Raw genomic sequence first — 16,846 nt, forward strand, 5'->3', positions numbered from 1 at the left:
AATATCTCATTGGAAAAACAACTGACCTGGAAAATAGATCCAGGAGAGATAATTTAAAAATTATTGGTCTACCTGAAAACCATGATCAAAAAAAGAGCCTAGATATCATCTTTCAAGAAATTATAAAGGAAAGCTGCCCTGATATTCTAGAACCAGAAGTAAAGTAGAAATTGAAAGAATCCACCTATCATCTCCTGAAAGAAATCCCCAAAGGAAAACTCCTAGGAATATTATCCCCAAATTCCAGAGTTCCCACGTCAAGGAGAAAATATCGCAAGCAGCCAAAAAGAAACAATTCAAGTATTGTGGAAACACAATCAGGATAACACAAGATTTAGCAGCTTCTACTTTAAGGGATTGAAGGGCTTGGAATATGATATTCTGGAGGTCAAAGGAGATAGGATTAAAACCAAGAATCAGCTACCCAGCAAAACTGAGTATAATTCTTCAGGAAAAAAAAAATGGACATTCAATGAAATAGAAGATTTTCAAGCATTCTTGATGAAAAGACCAGAGCTGAATAGAAAAATCTAGCCTTTAAATCCCAAGGTATCTTGGGAGGTTTCATTGATCAAAATTAATTTATATTCCTTGGGGTAGAGTATCTGCAGGTAAGGGTATGTTATCCTATGTGGACAGAGGGAAGGGAAAGGAAGGAAAGAAAGGAAATAATAAAGAGAAGGAAAGAAAAATAGAAGGAAAGAAAGGAAAGAAGGAGCTGTGTTGCTCAACTGGCCAGTTCTAGTTGGGTCCCCAGTGGGGCAGCTCCTACTACTACTCACAGAGGAAAGAAAGAATGAAGGAGTTGTTACATTACAACATGAGAAGGTATATGAAAGGGGAGGGGGAGCAGAGGAACAGAGAAGACTGTGTGGGAAGGTGACCCCTGTGGTCCCAGAAAGATAACAGTCTTCAGGGGAGTAAAATGAAAAGAGGAAGAAAAGAGACTTTGCTTCAGTGATGGGAGGGAGTTCCCCTGATGAATGTAACTCCTGTTTTTTTGGATTCATGTGAAGCATAGTAAATTTTTTTCCATCCTGAGGAGTTACAGTCATGCTGGCAAAGCAAAAATATTCAAAAAATAAAAGGGATAAACAAGGCAATGACATTATGCTGAAAGGAACCATAGACAACAAACCAGTACAGTAATAGACTTATATGATCCAAATGCCTTAGTATCCAAATTCACAAAAGAAACATTGTCTGAGTTGCAGGAAGACATAGAGCGCAACACAATAGTGACAAGAGACTTCAGTATCCCTCTCTCAATTTTGGATAAGTCTTAACAGAAAGATAAATAAAGGGAAAACATGGGATTAAACATAAACTCTCTTCTCCTCCAAACTTGCCTATTTCTGTTGAAGGCACTACCATATTTCCAGTAACTCAGGTTTATAATGTCAGTATTATTCTGGTTTTCTCACTCTCCCTTACCCCACATATCCAGTCTTTTGCCAAATCTTGCCATTTCTGTGTTCATAACATCTCTGGAATCTGACCTTTCTCTCTACTCACACAGCTGCCACCTTTGTTAAGGCTCCATCACCTCTCACCTCAATCATTGCAGTGGCTGCCTCCTTGGTCTGTCTTCCTTAAGTTTCTCACCACTCCAGTCAGTTCTACATATTGTTGCCAAAAGTAATTTCTTGAAGCATAGATCTGACCTCTTGAATAGGTTCAGCCAACTCCAGTGCCTTAGCCATTATCTCTAGAATAAAATGTAAACTCCTAAGTTCAGCTTTTAAAGTCGTGTACATTCTGGCTTAAACCCACCTTTTTAACTTCATTAGATCATCTCTTTCCTATTTTCTGTGTTCCAGCCCCACTGGCCTTCTCTCTAACCTTGGCTCACGACATTTATCTCCCATCTCTGTGCCTTTGCATTGTCCATCTCACACACCTAGAATATACTCCTTCTTTACCTCTGCCTCTGAGACCCTCTCCACTATCAAGATGTGGCTGAACTACCACCTTCTAGACAGGGGTGGGGAACCTGTGGCCTTGAGGCCACATGTAGCACTCTAGGTCCTCAGGTGCAGCCCTTTGACTGAATCCAAGCTTCACAGAACAAATCCCCTAAAAGAAGGCTTTCATGATCCTGCCCCAGACCGTAACTGCTGGTGCCCTCCTTCCTTATATACAGCAAACAACAACAGCCTTATATACAACTAAATTGTGAGTATAAATGCATGCATATACATATATGCATGTATTTATTAGCTTTATATTTATGCTGTATGTACTCCTCCATTTGAATGTAAGCTCATTTTGTATAAGGATTGCTTCCTTCTTTGTCCCTGAATCCCCAGTGTTTAGCACATAGTAGGAGCTAAATAGATACTTGTTGATTGATTGACAAAAGAATCTTGGGCTAGATAGATCATAAGTCTAAGCCATTATAGGAACTCCTGTATTTCAGTAGAGTTGACCTGACTGAACACATAGCCAAAGGGATTAGTTCAAGTGACATCTATTTCTACCTTCTACTGTGATAAAGGAGACCTACTAAGAAAAAAAAAATAGCAAAAATTAGTCAGCAGATAGGAAGAGAAGCCAAATTTACCTATGAGTTTGTAAACCACTTGCCAGCTAATTAACTTCAAATTAATTTTATATTTTCAGACCATTTTTATCAGCTTCCCCTGCCATGAGGTGTTTTTCCCCCAGACACATACTCTAACACTACCCCTATGTGATTCATGGAATTTTGCAGGTATTTTCTTGCCCCAATGAATTTTCTCTTGTGAACATGCAAGATATATCACAGTTGTTTTAAACTGCAAATAACCTAATCTAGGTGCTTCTTTTTGTTTGACTACACTGATGGGGAGATTTTGAAAATTATTTGTAGTAAGTGCTCACAAAGGTTTTTGGCCCTTTTTTATTTTTAGCTGCCATGTTGATTGATAAAATGCATGTATTTTTAAATTGGCATTTTGTAATTGAAACAACATTATACTCCTAAGTTGTTAGGTCAAAGGAAGTGTCCTTTCAATGCAAGAAGATAGATTTTCTCTGGCTTCTTTTTTTCCCCTTTCTTTTGGTATGATACTCATTTTCTTTTCTAACAGTGGTTAGGGGGATCTCATAATTCCCCCAGGAAGGTACTGTGGCCATGGTCAAATATCATAATGAGGTGAAAAGCCAGTTTGCATGCAGTATTTGTACACTGTCAGCTTATCAAATCCCTGGATTAGTTCTCCAATATGCTAAATGGGTTTTGCCTTAATGTACTGCTTATCTAAAGAGATCCAATGACAGCATAATTGGAACCTAAAAGCAGGCATAATCATTACATACACTGTTGTGTTTACTTTATTAACAAGCTGAAGAAAAAGTTTATTGCATCCTTTGGATGATTCAACTGTCTATCTCTCACAAGACTTGCATGCCCTCTGCTGCCCTCTTGGTTTATTTAATTTATTTACCCCCCAAAAAATGCCAGTATTGGTGCTGAAGAATTCTGTGTGTCAAAAAGAAAATTACTTCCATTTTATTCTGCATAGAATTCTAACATGCTCCTGGAAAGAGGGCTCACTGTATATTCATTGTGTTGGGAAGTAGCTACACCTTGGTACTATGGAAGTAAAGTAAACTACTTTTATTTTTCATAGCTATAAAGTTAGATTCTGGCAAAGAGAAGAGATTTAGTGGAGTCCGTGTTTTACATTATCTTGTTCATTGATCACTGTAAAATGAAAATGACAATTTAGATTTGTTATTTTAAAATGAAACTTTATTGATTCTTTGCAAATATGAAATACATTAAGAAATGAATCAAAGAAGTATTTTGATCATATAGGAAGAATTCCAGGACATTAAGTTTCATATAAACGTGTGTGTGTGTGTGTGCGTGTGTGTGTGTGTGTGTGTGTGTGTATTTTCCTTTAATAATGCTGAATACTATTTACTATTGCGTCATGAACAAATAAATAAATCCTACCTAGGAGGGCAATGCCTGAGAAGTAACTTCCTTTGTAAGACCCTCCTGGTTTTTTAGTTAATTTCATCTAATTTTGTTTTGCTTTGTTTTGTTCCAGGAAGGATTTTCACTCATCGACAGCAAGAAGTGGCTGAAGATTGTAAGGCGGGTGGATTGTTTACTGTTTGGATCGACAATAAAGGCAAGCATCCTGCAGACACTGCCAACCAAGCTGGCATGCCATTCTTTTCTACATGGCTAGTTTTTTTTTTCCTTGTCATTTATGAAATGTTGCCTCACAAAAACTCTAAATTTAATTTAATTATTAGAATCTCATAACCTTCATTTCATGATTCACAAACCATCATGAAATAAGGATATAAACGAAGCACAGATCTAGTTGGCAGTGGGGACACTGCTTACCTTTTAAAGTTAAGGCCTAGGAAGGGCTTACGTGTCTTTCTATTGACTTTCTTCAGGTTTTCCCCTGTCCTCTCATGCAAAAATAGCAGTGAGAGTTGTTTTATTTTTGCTATTTGCTTAGGAGTTTTCTTGCTATTGTATGCTAAAATGTATGAATATGTAGATATGTTTCATTTAGTTTTCTCATATTTTTTTTATTTTCTTTTTCACATTTTAAAAAATTCCCTTACCTGATTCCCAGCTGTGCTTAAACATTATGAATGGTTCTCATCAAAGAAGCATGCTCGTTAATCACTAGGATTGTGTACTTGAGGAAAAATCTGTGGAAAATAGCCTATTAACATTCCTCAGTGGATAATGTTTCAGCTCAAGTGAAAGACACTAATTTTTAATAGAATCTTAAAACTGGAAGGGATCTAATTGAAAGTCATCTAACCAAGAAAAGCAGAAAACTGGGGGAAATTTTTTTACAGCATGTCTTCCCAGATTTTTCTGAAAAACCATTTCCTTCCTCATTTCTTACAGCACAGCAATGTTCCATCACAGTCACATAGAATAACTTGTCCAGTCTTTCCCAATTGATGGCCATCCCCTCAGTTTCCAGTTCTTTGCTAGCACAAAAAAAAAACTGCTGTGAATGTGTTTGTATATATGGGTCCTTTTCCTCTTTCTTTGATCTCTTTGGGGTAAAGACCTAGTTGTGGTATCACTAGATCCAAGGGTATGCACAATTTTATAGCCCTTTGGACATAGTTCCAAATTGTTCTACAGAATGATTGGATCAGTTCGTAGCTCCACCAGCAGTGCATTGGTGTCCCAGTTTTCCTACATCCTCTCCAACATTTGTCATTTTCCTTTTTTTGTCATCTTAGCCAGTTGGGTTGGTACCTCAGAGTTTTTTAATTTGCATTTCTTTAATCAGTAGTGATTTAGAGCATTTTTTCATATGACTAGAGATAGCTTTGATTACTTCATCTGAAAACTTCCTGTTCATATCCTTTGACCATTTATCAATTGGGGAATGGCTCTTATTTTTATAAATTTGGGTCACTTCCCTATGTATTTGAGCAATGAAAGCTTCATCGGAGAAACTTGCTGTAAAAATTTTTCCCCCAGTTTTCAACTTTTCTTGGTTAGATGACTTTCAATTAGATCCGTTCCAGTTTTAAGATTCTATTAAAAATTAGTGTCTTTCATTTGAGCTGAAATATTATCTACTGAATGAATGTTAACAGACTTTTCCACAGATCTTTTCTAAAGTATACAATCCTAATAGCCATCCTTGTCCTTGAGGAGCTTACAATCTAACAAAGGAATACAATGCACAAAAAGGTGAAAGGAGGGAGGGCACCCAGCACAGAGCATGATGTTGGAGTTACAAACAAGAAGAGCTGGAGAGTTCTGAGCTCTTCATAAAGGAAGGCCTTGGAGGAGGTGATGGCTCTGCCCTCTCGACCTCCCATCAGGGGCAGAGTGGCCACTGAGGGTGCCGAGGTGTTGCGTGTCAAAGCTGATATGATCTCCACAGTGAGGAGATTACTCGAAATGTTCATGAGATGTATAGGTGGAGAGAGCCATCAGGCATTAAAAGTGCAGGTCTGGAGCTTGGGAGACACGTATTGGGAGTGGAGATTCAGCTTTAGGGCATCATCTATGTGGAAGTCATCATTAAAGCTGTGGCAGTGAGTGGGCGAAGAGCACACCAAACAAAAATGAGGGGCAGGGACCCAGACGTGGAGGGACAGGGACAGGAGGAGGAAGAGTTGTTGAAGAGGAGGGGCTGAGAGGTGGGTGGGCAACTGAGGAAAGTGCAGTGTGCTGACAGCCAAGGAGCGGAGAGTCCTGGCAAGGGGGTAGTCAACAAAGACCTCGGGGTGCTTTCTGTAATATTTAAAGGGGTATGTTCTATTCTAGATCTCTAGCACAGAGGCCTCACAGGGATCCTGGGTATCTGCTCCTCCCTGCTCACTAACCTAGCCATGTAGTTGTGTACCAAGGCTGTTACTAGGGAAGTCAGTAGGCTTTACATTTCTTACTTTAATTAGCTTGTCACACCTACCTCAGCTACTTCAGGTACAAAGTCTGTTCTTGGCTGTCCTCTAGGGTTTCCTCCAAAAAAGAAGGGAAGTTAATAAGAAAGATACCTGATGTACAAACAAGAACTGAGTACACCACAGATCCTTTAATCCCACACAGAAAAGGTAATGCTTAGCACAAAAGAATGATAGAATACATTACAAAATGATTAGAAGAGTCTAGTAATGTGTCACCACTAGCACAGTCAGTTTGGATACCAATATTGAAGTCTTGTTGGGACATGAAACAATTTTTGCAAGGCTACAGACTAGCCATTTCACATTTCACCAACCTTGATCTTCTCTCTGGTGATCTTTATTTTTCCCTCAAAGCCCTCCCCTATTTCCTATTATTGTGGAAAGCACCACCACGCTCCCAGTCACCTATGCTCCAATCTAAGTGTCCTTCTTCACTCCTTATTCTTTTTCACTCCCCCGTTCCACCCCAATATCCAAATCAGTTGCCAAGTCCTAGCTTTGCACCATCTTTCACATACACCCTTTTCTGTCCTCTGACACTGCCACCACCTTGGTGCAGGCCCATATCACTTTACACATGACTATTGCTCTAACCTGGTTGTTCTGTTTGCCTCAAGACTCTCCACTCCAGTTTATCCTCCATTCAGCTGTCACATTGATTTTCTTAAAGCACAGATCTGACCCTCACACATAATTCCCCATTCAATCAACTCCAGTGGCTACCTGTTACCTCTCGGATCAAATGTAAAATCCTGTTTGGCATTTAAAGCCCTTAATAACCTGGGCTCCTCCTACCTTTCCAATCCTCTCATATGATACCATCCTCCTAGTGACATTGGCCCCCCCTGCTGCTTCTTCCATTTCTCAACTCCCAGCATTTTCCCTGGAAGTCACTCATACATGGAATTCTCTTCCTCCTCATCTTGGCCTCCTGGCTTCCCTTAAGTCTCCTCTGACACATGGCAGGTGCTTGTGGACTTGATGCCAACTCTGCCCATTGCGTTAGCACACTCCTGAAGCTGCTTGGATCCTTACTGTTAGCCCCTTGCCCCAAGAGATTCTACTGATGCTCCTTCGCTGGTAGGAGACACAGCCGCTTACTGTAAGCACAGACTTTCATGTTTTCACAAGGCCTCGTGTCAAAAGAAGGCAGATACAAAAGGGAAGTGGCCTCATTCGAGACACTAGCTAGATAGGACGTGTGCTCACAGCTTAAAGCAAGCTTGTGAAGGGAATGGAGGAAGGGGATGACATGCCCCTCACCAGCCTCATGTTTCAAGAAGGAAGACAGTGAGTCAAAGTGGGAGTCCTTCATGGCTAGAAGCTGCCCCCACCTCCTGCTTCTACCTAGTCACTAGGAATAGCATCTGAACATGCTCCGGAAGAGAAGGGGTGAAGGCTACCAAAGGGTGTCTGCTACACTCCTTTCTTTATATGAATGCTTTTAATTTCTAGAAGCTGTCACACCTTGCCATTGGTTTTCTGGGTGAGAAGCTCCCTAACTGCATTACTCCTGTTGTCTCAATCTCACTTTGACAGACTCTTAAGTTCCTATCTGCCACTTTGTTTCATTAGTGCCATCCTGTGATAGAAGTATTGTCTGAATCGGTAATGATTCTGTATTTTCTTAAATGGACACAAGATTCATTTATTCAGTGAGTAATTTAAAATTACTAAAATCTTGTATTCATGCAATTAAAGCTATATTTGCTTCTGTGCTGAGACATCTTTTGCATAATAAGTCCTGGCCACGTTTATGGAGTCCTGCTCAACTTTCTTCTTTCAGCTTCTTGCTTCTTCACTTCTAAGTACAAGGGAAATTTTGAAATCACTTCAGTTAAATCACTTTTTTAGCTTTGCCACTGGTGATTTCCACATTTGTGACATTTTCTGATCAGCAGGAAAATTTGCTTCTTTTGTTAGTGGGTCGTAACAGATTATATAAGAAGCCTTTAAGGGGTTTAGGTTTTTCTTTAGAACTTGTATGTAATGTTTGTCGCCTCACTCCCATCACTGGTTTTGCATGGAGGCCAAATCTCACAGTATATAATACCCATGCAGTGTGGTCAGATTTAGTGAAGATGATGAGTAAATGATAATGAAAAAATCGCTACCACTTTGTCATCTTTTTTCCAGTGTCAATGCCAGGTCTAGTTTTTCATCTATAAAATGAAGGGGTGGAACTAGATGGTCCCTATTAGCTCTAAATTTATGATCCTATGAAAAAGAGGAATAAAATCCCAGGTAGAACCATAAATCCAAACTATTTGCATTTTGATAAAAGCAAAAAACATTAACTTTCATGAAATAACTTACTTGCTGTTTTCTGATCTTTTTTTATGTGTATTTACAAATTTTTGATGCTATTTAAAGATATAGTTGACAGTGTTTGTTGTTCTCTTCTGCTTTACTCACTACACCTAACTTTTTTTACAAGTCTTTCCATATTTCTTTGTTTTCTACACTTTAACCTTTTTATGGTGCAATAATATTCTATTACAATGAAAAATACCTGAGTAAATTGTGGTACCAATGAACCACACATGGTGGTATTTTATTTGTTTGTTGTTGTTTAGTTGTTTTCAGTCATGTCTGACCCTTCATGACCCCATTTAGAGTTTCTTGGCAAAATACTGGAGTGGTTTGCCATTTCCTTCTCCAGCCCATTTTACAGACAAGGAAACTGAGGTAAACAGGGTTAAGTGACTTGCCCAAGGTCACACAGCTAGTAAATGTCTGAAGCCAGATTTGAACTCAGGAAGATGAGTCTTCCTGACTTCAAGCCTGGCACTTTATCCATTGAGTTACCTGGCTACTTTATGGCTTTTTGCTATTACAGATAAAGCTGTAATCAGGTTTGTACAGACGTACTTTTTGATTTTCATCCCAAGGACATAGTTGTATGAATAGAATCACTAGGTCAGAGCATATGATTAGTTTTAGAATTCTTATAGTGACTGTAGGGAAGGGAACAAGCATTTTAAAAGTACGTACTATGTGCCAGGCACTGAGCTAAGCACTTTACAAATATTTTATTTGGTCCTCAGAATAATCCTGTGAAGTAAGAGCTGTTACTATCTCCATTTTACAGTTGTGGAAACTGAGGCATACAGAGGTTAAGTGACTTTGCTTAGGGTCACATAACTGGTAAGTATCTGAGGCTGGATTTGAATATGGGTCTTTCTTACTCCAGGCCCAGAGCTGCCTCATGAATGTATTGCCATCCCCTTTATTCCACTATTGGTGGCTATGTTTAGGAATTTCATGTGGGGACAAGGTAGGTTTAAAAGTACTTAAATCACTTTTTTTAAAAATTTTTTCACATTAGTCATATTGTAAGGAAGAATTAGAACCAATGGGAGGAAACATGAGAAAAAAGAAACAAAACAAAACAAAAGAAAAAGAGCAAATAGTATGATTCAATCTGCATTCAGATTCCATAGTTCTTTTTTTGGATGTGGACAGCATTTTCTATCATGAGTTTTTTGGAGTTGTCTTAGATCACTGCATTGTTGAGAAGAGCTAAGTCTATCCAAGTTAGTCATTGCACAATGTGGCTGTTACTGTGTACAGTGCTCTCCTGGTTCTGTTCACTTCACTCAGCATCAGTTCATGTAAGTCTTTCTAGGTTTTTCTGAAGTCTGTCTGCTCATCATTTCTTATGGAACAATAGTATTCTATTACATTCACATACCACAACTTGTTCAGCCATTCCCCAACTGATGGGCATCCCCTCAATTTCCAATTCATGGCCACCACAAAAAGAGTTGCTATAAATATTTTTGTACATGTGAGTCCTTTTCCCATTTGTATGATCTCTTTGGGATATAGACCTAAAAGTACAGATCCCAGAGATCTCTTTGGGATACAGATCCTTGGGTCAAAGGGCATGCACAGTTTTATAGCCCTTTGGGCATAATTCCAAATTGCTCTCCAGAATGGTTGGATTAGGTCACAGCTCCACCAGCAATGCATTAGTGTTCCAGTTTTCCCACGTCTTCTCCAACATTTATCATCTTCCTGTCTAGTCATGTTAGCCAATCTGATAGGTGTGATGTGGTACCTCAGAGTTGTCTTGATTTGCATTTCTTGAATCAATGGTGTTAAATCACTTTTAAAAATGGCAATATACTCTTCTGTCTAAACAAATCATAGAAAATAAAAATCAGGGATTGGGTGTGCATTTTTAAGCTTTTCATTTTCCTGTAGAAAACATGGAGGTTCTTTTGACTTTACATTCATGGTGTTAAATTAAATTTTGTTAAGTTTTTCAACTTAACAGTTCTTTCAGTTAACATTCTGGTAAGTTTCCATTGTAATTCATGTCATCACAGAAGTGGTACATATGAATAAGGTTGGTGATGGAGATGTAACTCATTTTCAAGTTATTCCTTATATGCCTTGTTTTATCTTGAGTCTACACATCTTGAAATAGTGTTTCTGGCTTGAGATGATAAAAATTGGAAAGCTACATCAGAAATCACTTTTGAAAAAATGTCACATACATAAGAATAGAGAGACTTCTGAAATATGACATCCTACACTGTCATTTTTAGTCACCTCTCTATACAATTCCAAGCTGTCAAATTGATTAAAAAGTACATTTAGACCGATAAATACTATTCTACAGTGGTTTGCTATTGGCCTAGGATTTCACCTTCAGTGTAAAAATAATTATGGCCACTTTCAGCTTTTCTGTGAACTAAAATGCAATTATAAAAACATGGTTGTGTCTCAGAGAGTATATCTGATGTTGCAGAATCATAATAGGAATGGCTAACATAAAGGGATTTCATATTTAGAATGAATGGATTTTAAAATGGTCAAAGGATATGAACAGGCAGTTTTCAGATGAAGAAATTAAAGCTCTATCTATAGTCATATGAAAAAGTGCTCTAAATCATTAAATGCACATCAAAACAACTCGGAGGTACCACATCACACCTATCAGATTGGCTAACATGACAAAATAGGAAAATGATAAATGCTGGAGAAAATGTGGGAAAATTGGAACACGAATGCATTGTTGGTGGAATTGTGAACTGATCCAACCATTCTAGAGAGCAATTTGGAACTATGGCCAAAGGGCAACCAAACTGTGCATACCCTTTGACCCAGCAATAGGTCTGTATCCCAAAGAGATCATACAAATGGGAAAAGGACCCACATGTAAAAAATATTTATAGCAGCTCTTTTTGTGGTAGCCAATATTTGGAAATTGAGGGGATGCCCATCAGTTGGGGAATGGCTGAACAAGTTGTAGTATAAGAATGTAATGGAATACTATTGTGCCATAAGACATGATGAGCAGACAGACTTCAGAAAAACCTAGAAAGACTTACACGAACTGATGCTGAGTGAAGTGAGCAGAACCAGGAGAACTGTACACAGCAATATAACACTGTGCAATGACTAACTTTGATAGACTTAGCTCTTCTCAACAATACAATGATCCAAGACAATTCCAAAAGACTCATGATGGAAAATGCTATCCACATCCAGAGAAAGAACTATGGAGTGTGAATGCAGATCGAATCATACTAGTTGCTCTTTTTTTTTTGCGGGGGGGGTCCTTTCTCATGGTTTCTCCCATTGGTTCTAATTCTTCCTTACAACATGACTCATGTGAAAATGTTTAATATGAATGTATATAACCTATATCAGATTGCATGCCGTCTTGGGGAGGGTGATGGGGAGGGAGGGGGAGAAAATGTAGAACTCAGAATCTTATAGAAGCTAATGTTGAAAACTAAAGCTAAAAAAAAAAAATGGATTTTAGATTTTTCTGACCCAAACTGCGAAAAAATGAATTCTTCATAAATAGGAAACTAGTTCTAAACAGTTTGCCTCAAACAAGGCAAAATCAGAGCTATAGGAAATACCAAAAGAAATATTGTATGAGTATGAATTGAATACTAAAGCTTTTTCAAATAAAAGTGTTTTCCTTAGTGGCCACTCAGTTTTAGAATAGTGTTCCCCAAAGTCTGGAGTTCTCCATAGTACAAATGTATTCCTCTAAGCTTGATGTCCTAGTCATTTATTAGGCACTATCAATAAGCTAAATGCTTTCCATCAGCTTGACCTGACCTTGCCAGTTGGACTTGTATGTAAAAACAGCTAAAATACAGGAAACAAAGACCGTGGAGATGGGGAGAAACCAGCTTGTAGGAACTGACTCAGACTGTCAAATATGAGCCCAACATTTTCAATATGGTCACCTGTAAGCAACTGAAATATTAGTATTTTTAACACATTTATAGAAGAGAGGCAATATGACATACTGGAGAGAAAGCTAGCCTTAGAGTTAAGAAGACATGGGTTCAAATATTGCCTTGTGACACATACTAGCTTTGTCACCATGGGCAAGTCACTAAGCTTTCAGTTGTCCAAGGCAACTCTCAAAAACTTTGCACTTCTACACTGGGAATTCGCTATACTTACGAAATCACAGGTACAAACAAAAGAAAAAAATAGTGATGTTCTATAATAAGTTTAACATCAGAACTGGATGTTGCACATACACGGTCACACTTGGAGATAACTTCTATGTAAACCATCTTTTGACTCCTTTCCATTTTGAGCAATAGAATATTTTTTTTTGTCACTGTTCAAGTCCTTTTTACTTTGTGATTAAATAAATGTCATGCAGTTACCATTTTTCTATGATTTTTAACATCTGTGCCTATTCTTGCTAATTTTCTAAGTGCTACAATTGTCTCTGAGTTTGCTTTGTCATAGGGTAAATTAGCACTCTTCCCCTCCCGTGTGATTTGGTAGTTTGGCCTTATTTAGAAGACAAACACTGTAGATTACTAACACAAAATGCACTAGCATCAACGGCCGCCTTTATCGCTTCTACAAAGTACAAGTAAAATGTTTCAAGTTTAATGCACCATTGGGCTAATTAACTGTCCTCTCTTCCAGGTTTCATCTAGATGTCATAATGGCCTAAAGTTTTGTTTTTCTGAACACTGACATAGCATGCTGTGCGGGCTTCTCAAACTCAGCACGTCTAAAACAACTCATAAGCTACATCTCCAAACCTCTTTTCTTCTGAACTTCCTGATTTCTGTAGAGGAAACCACCATCTTTTCAGTTCCTCAGATTCACAGCTTCAGGGTCGTCCTTAGCACTTCACTCTCCTTCATCATACCAATCACACCAGTTGCCAAATTTGGTCTGTTTTAACTCTACTACATCTCTTCCATCCATCCCTTTCTCTTCACTTCTGTGGTCATCACCCTAATTCAGGACCTCATTACCTTTCATCTACACTGTTGCCTCTTCCTTGGTTTCCGTTCCTCAAGGCTCTGCCTTCTCCAAACCATCCTCTACAAGGCTGCCAGTGACTTTCCTAAAGCACAGGTCTGATCACATTTCTTCTCTATCAGTTCTCTCTTGTGCTATTGTAGAAGTTTGGCCCCCTGGAGCCATAAATCCACACCTTAAAGGAGGCTCCAATAATAGAGGTGTACTGAATGATCTTCCTGCTTCCATATTTACAAACTTCCCTGCTTTGCATCGAGAGCCCTTCACAACCAGACCTCAGTCAGCTTATCCAGCTGTATTATGCATTCCTCTCCTTTGTACCTGCTTCAGTCCAGACAAACCAGTCTTTGTGTGGTTCTTCCCATTCAGGACTCCACTTTCCATCTGGGTGGACACTGAGTGTCTCCCTTATCGTTGCCACCTCTAAAACTTTGTAGGTAGAATCCCTTCAGATGAGGCATTTGCTGGCCTTGCCAGCAGAACAGCTGGTGCCTCTTCCTTGACCCTTCGTTTGTACTCATGTACTTTATACATAACTTTTTTAAACAAAAAGCTGTCTTTTAAGCTGGCATACTTGAATGGTTAACAATTGCATGAAGACTTCTGGGACACCTCGTAGTTTACATGCTGCTCCCCACTCCAACAGAAGTTTGCTGAGGGTAGATGACTTTTTCATTTTGGTCTTTGTATCCTGAGCATCATGTATAGTGACTGGAACACAGTAGGCACTTAATAAATATTTCTGATTGATTGATAATGCCGAATGCATTATTCTTATTGACTTTTCCACTTTTCTGGAATCAGAGGCCTTGGAAGTCAATTTCAAAAGCAAATAAGAATATTGTTTCCTCTTTTTTTTTTTTAAACAGTTGTGGACATAATTGAGCAGCACATTAATTGGTTTTAACATTTCAACTTCCCCTGATATCAGTGTCTAACATTTCCCAGTACAAAGTTACCTGATGATGGTGGCAGTAGCTATGGCCATTGAGTAGATGACAGTTGTGGTTCTACTGAAGCCTGTGATAGGTCTAAGAGTGCCCAATCCTTTCACGAAAGTATGATTCTCCTGCAGTTATAATTCTCTTTGACAGGCTGTCAATACTTATCTTTCCCTCCGTCCCCTCCCCCCCATTTACAGGATAAGAGTCGCATGTTCCGTGTACAGTTTGGAGGTGATTCTAAAGAACAGGCCCTGGAAAACTGCTGCTGTTGTGTACAAAAACTTGAACAGTACATAACAATCCAGGTTCCTGATGAGCTGAGCCAGGAACTGCAGCCAGGCCCTAGCCAGCTGACAACCACGGAAAGTCAAGTGAAGGACAGTGAGCAGAGTGGAATGCTGCATCATGGAGTAAGTGGGCGGCTCTCATGCCAAACCTGGAGGAAGCACTGAGATAGAAAGCTTCATAACATAAAGTCAAGTTTAAATGGGCTCATGGGATCACAGATCTTTAGCTAGAAGCTAGAAGGGGGCTCTGAGACTATCTCATCCAACCCCCTTATTCTTCAGTTGAGGAAAAGGAGGCCCTGGGAGATAAGTGACATGTGTAGAATCAGAGCCAGTAAGTCGCAATGCTCCAAGGCCAGTGCTTTGTTCCATGAGAAATCTACTCATCTAGAGGGCACAGAGAAAAAAGGAATCAAGGGGCAGCTAGGTGGCACAGTGGATAGGGCTCTTGCCTTGGAGTCTGGAGGATCCAAGTTCAAATCTGGCCTCAGAAACTTGACACTTACTAGCTGTGTGACCCTGGGCAAGTCACTTAACCCTGATTGCCTCACCAAATATAAAAAAAGAAAAAAAAAGGAATCAAAATCTCAGGCAAAGCCTGTTTGATAAATAACTGAACACCTCCCCTCCCCAGAGGGGTGGCTGCTATGACTTTCAGGATCCTATAACCCTGTGGGTGACTATCCTCCTGAAAACTAGCTCATAAGCTCCCACCAGTGTGCTATCCCTTAACAGTCAGCCAGTAGACTCAGTTCTTTTGTGAAGGAATTTATTCAAATAGCACAGCAGTAGAGGTAGTTACAAAGCAGTTCCCCTCAATATCAGGGAATACTCTCCCACAGATAAACCCAGGGTCCAAACGATGGAAGAATAGACACATATTTAATGTCCAGCAGCAGTGAGGCACATATGTGAGTAACACAAGTGACCAAAGCCACTAACAACTCCAGAAATGCAGGGCATCAGTCTCTCTTCTCCTTCTGGAGAGTCCTCACTACCTATGTTGTAGGGCATGGTGTCTGGGATGGGTGCCTTGCTCTGCTTTTCAGCCAACATGGTACCCGCTGGTCTGTGTGAACTGGTTCCTCAGTGGGATTGCTCCTTAATGGGTATGATGTCTCAGCTGGATTGAGCGAGCCATGTAGTGGCTGTGCTGGCTTCTCCCTAGGTATCATGCCTGCTGGATTGGGCCAGCAGTTCACTGGTGCCAGCCAATGCCAGACAGACCATATTGGTCCTAGGAGAAGGTGGCTAATGGAGAAGGCGGCTTGTTCTTACTTAGGCAGCAAGTTTTTTTTGTATACTACTTTGGAGCACCTTCTGTGAGGGAGGGCAATGACCCTTAGCTTAGGATCAGCAGATTCCCTCAGAGTTCCAGCTCTGAGATAGTTTGTGTCCTCCAAGCAGGAGAAGGGAGAAAGCTTGCCTTCCTCAGTCAACAGATTCTTCCAGGCAAGTCTCAAGAAGCCACTCCATATTGTCTTAGGGGGATTAGTTTAATTCAGTCAGTTTTACCTGCCATCCTCCTTTGGGAATGTTATGTAGCCAGTGGCTGGGGACATAGGCAGATGACAGTCTGGGCCCTGAAGATGGGTAATTAAGTTACTCAAGCCTCTCGCCCTTTCTGGGGTGGAAAAAGGTGGTATTCCTCTGGAGGCTCTTCCCCATTACTCTTCCACATTTGTCTTTTAGCTCTTGCATACCCTCAGTGTCTGCTCATCTCATTGGGGCACCTGTTACAAAAGGTTTTGAGCAGAAAGGGAGCACAAACAAATGTGTGCCTGAGAAGTACTGTTCTGACAGCATTGTGAAGAATGGGTTGAAGGAGAGGGGAAACCTGTTAGAAGGTATTGGGCTGGCCTGGGAAGGCAGTGATTGGGGCCTGTGCTAGGAAGGTGGCTGTGGAAATAGATGCTGTGAGGGAGGAGGCAGAGGCAGAATCCAAAG

The 16,846-nt window shown here is 39.8% G+C and overlaps 1 protein-coding gene across 1 annotated transcript in view; it reads left to right on the forward strand.

Moving 5' to 3' along the window:
* The window catches only part of REC114 (REC114 meiotic recombination protein), a 110,277-nt gene that overhangs the window by 88,203 nt on the left and 5,228 nt on the right, over positions 1–16,846 (forward strand). Inside the window, exons 3-4 of the mRNA XM_027847391.1 lie at positions 4,041–4,124; positions 14,810–15,022. Of these exons, the coding sequence (XP_027703192.1) occupies positions 4,041–4,124; positions 14,810–15,022 (297 nt within the window). The remainder of the gene's footprint in view (positions 1–4,040; positions 4,125–14,809; positions 15,023–16,846) is intronic.

Source organism: Vombatus ursinus, unplaced genomic scaffold, assembly GCF_900497805.2.
Source record: "Vombatus ursinus unplaced genomic scaffold, bare-nosed wombat genome assembly UNPS02015404.1, whole genome shotgun sequence".
NCBI classification, from domain to species: domain Eukaryota; kingdom Metazoa; phylum Chordata; class Mammalia; order Diprotodontia; family Vombatidae; genus Vombatus; species Vombatus ursinus.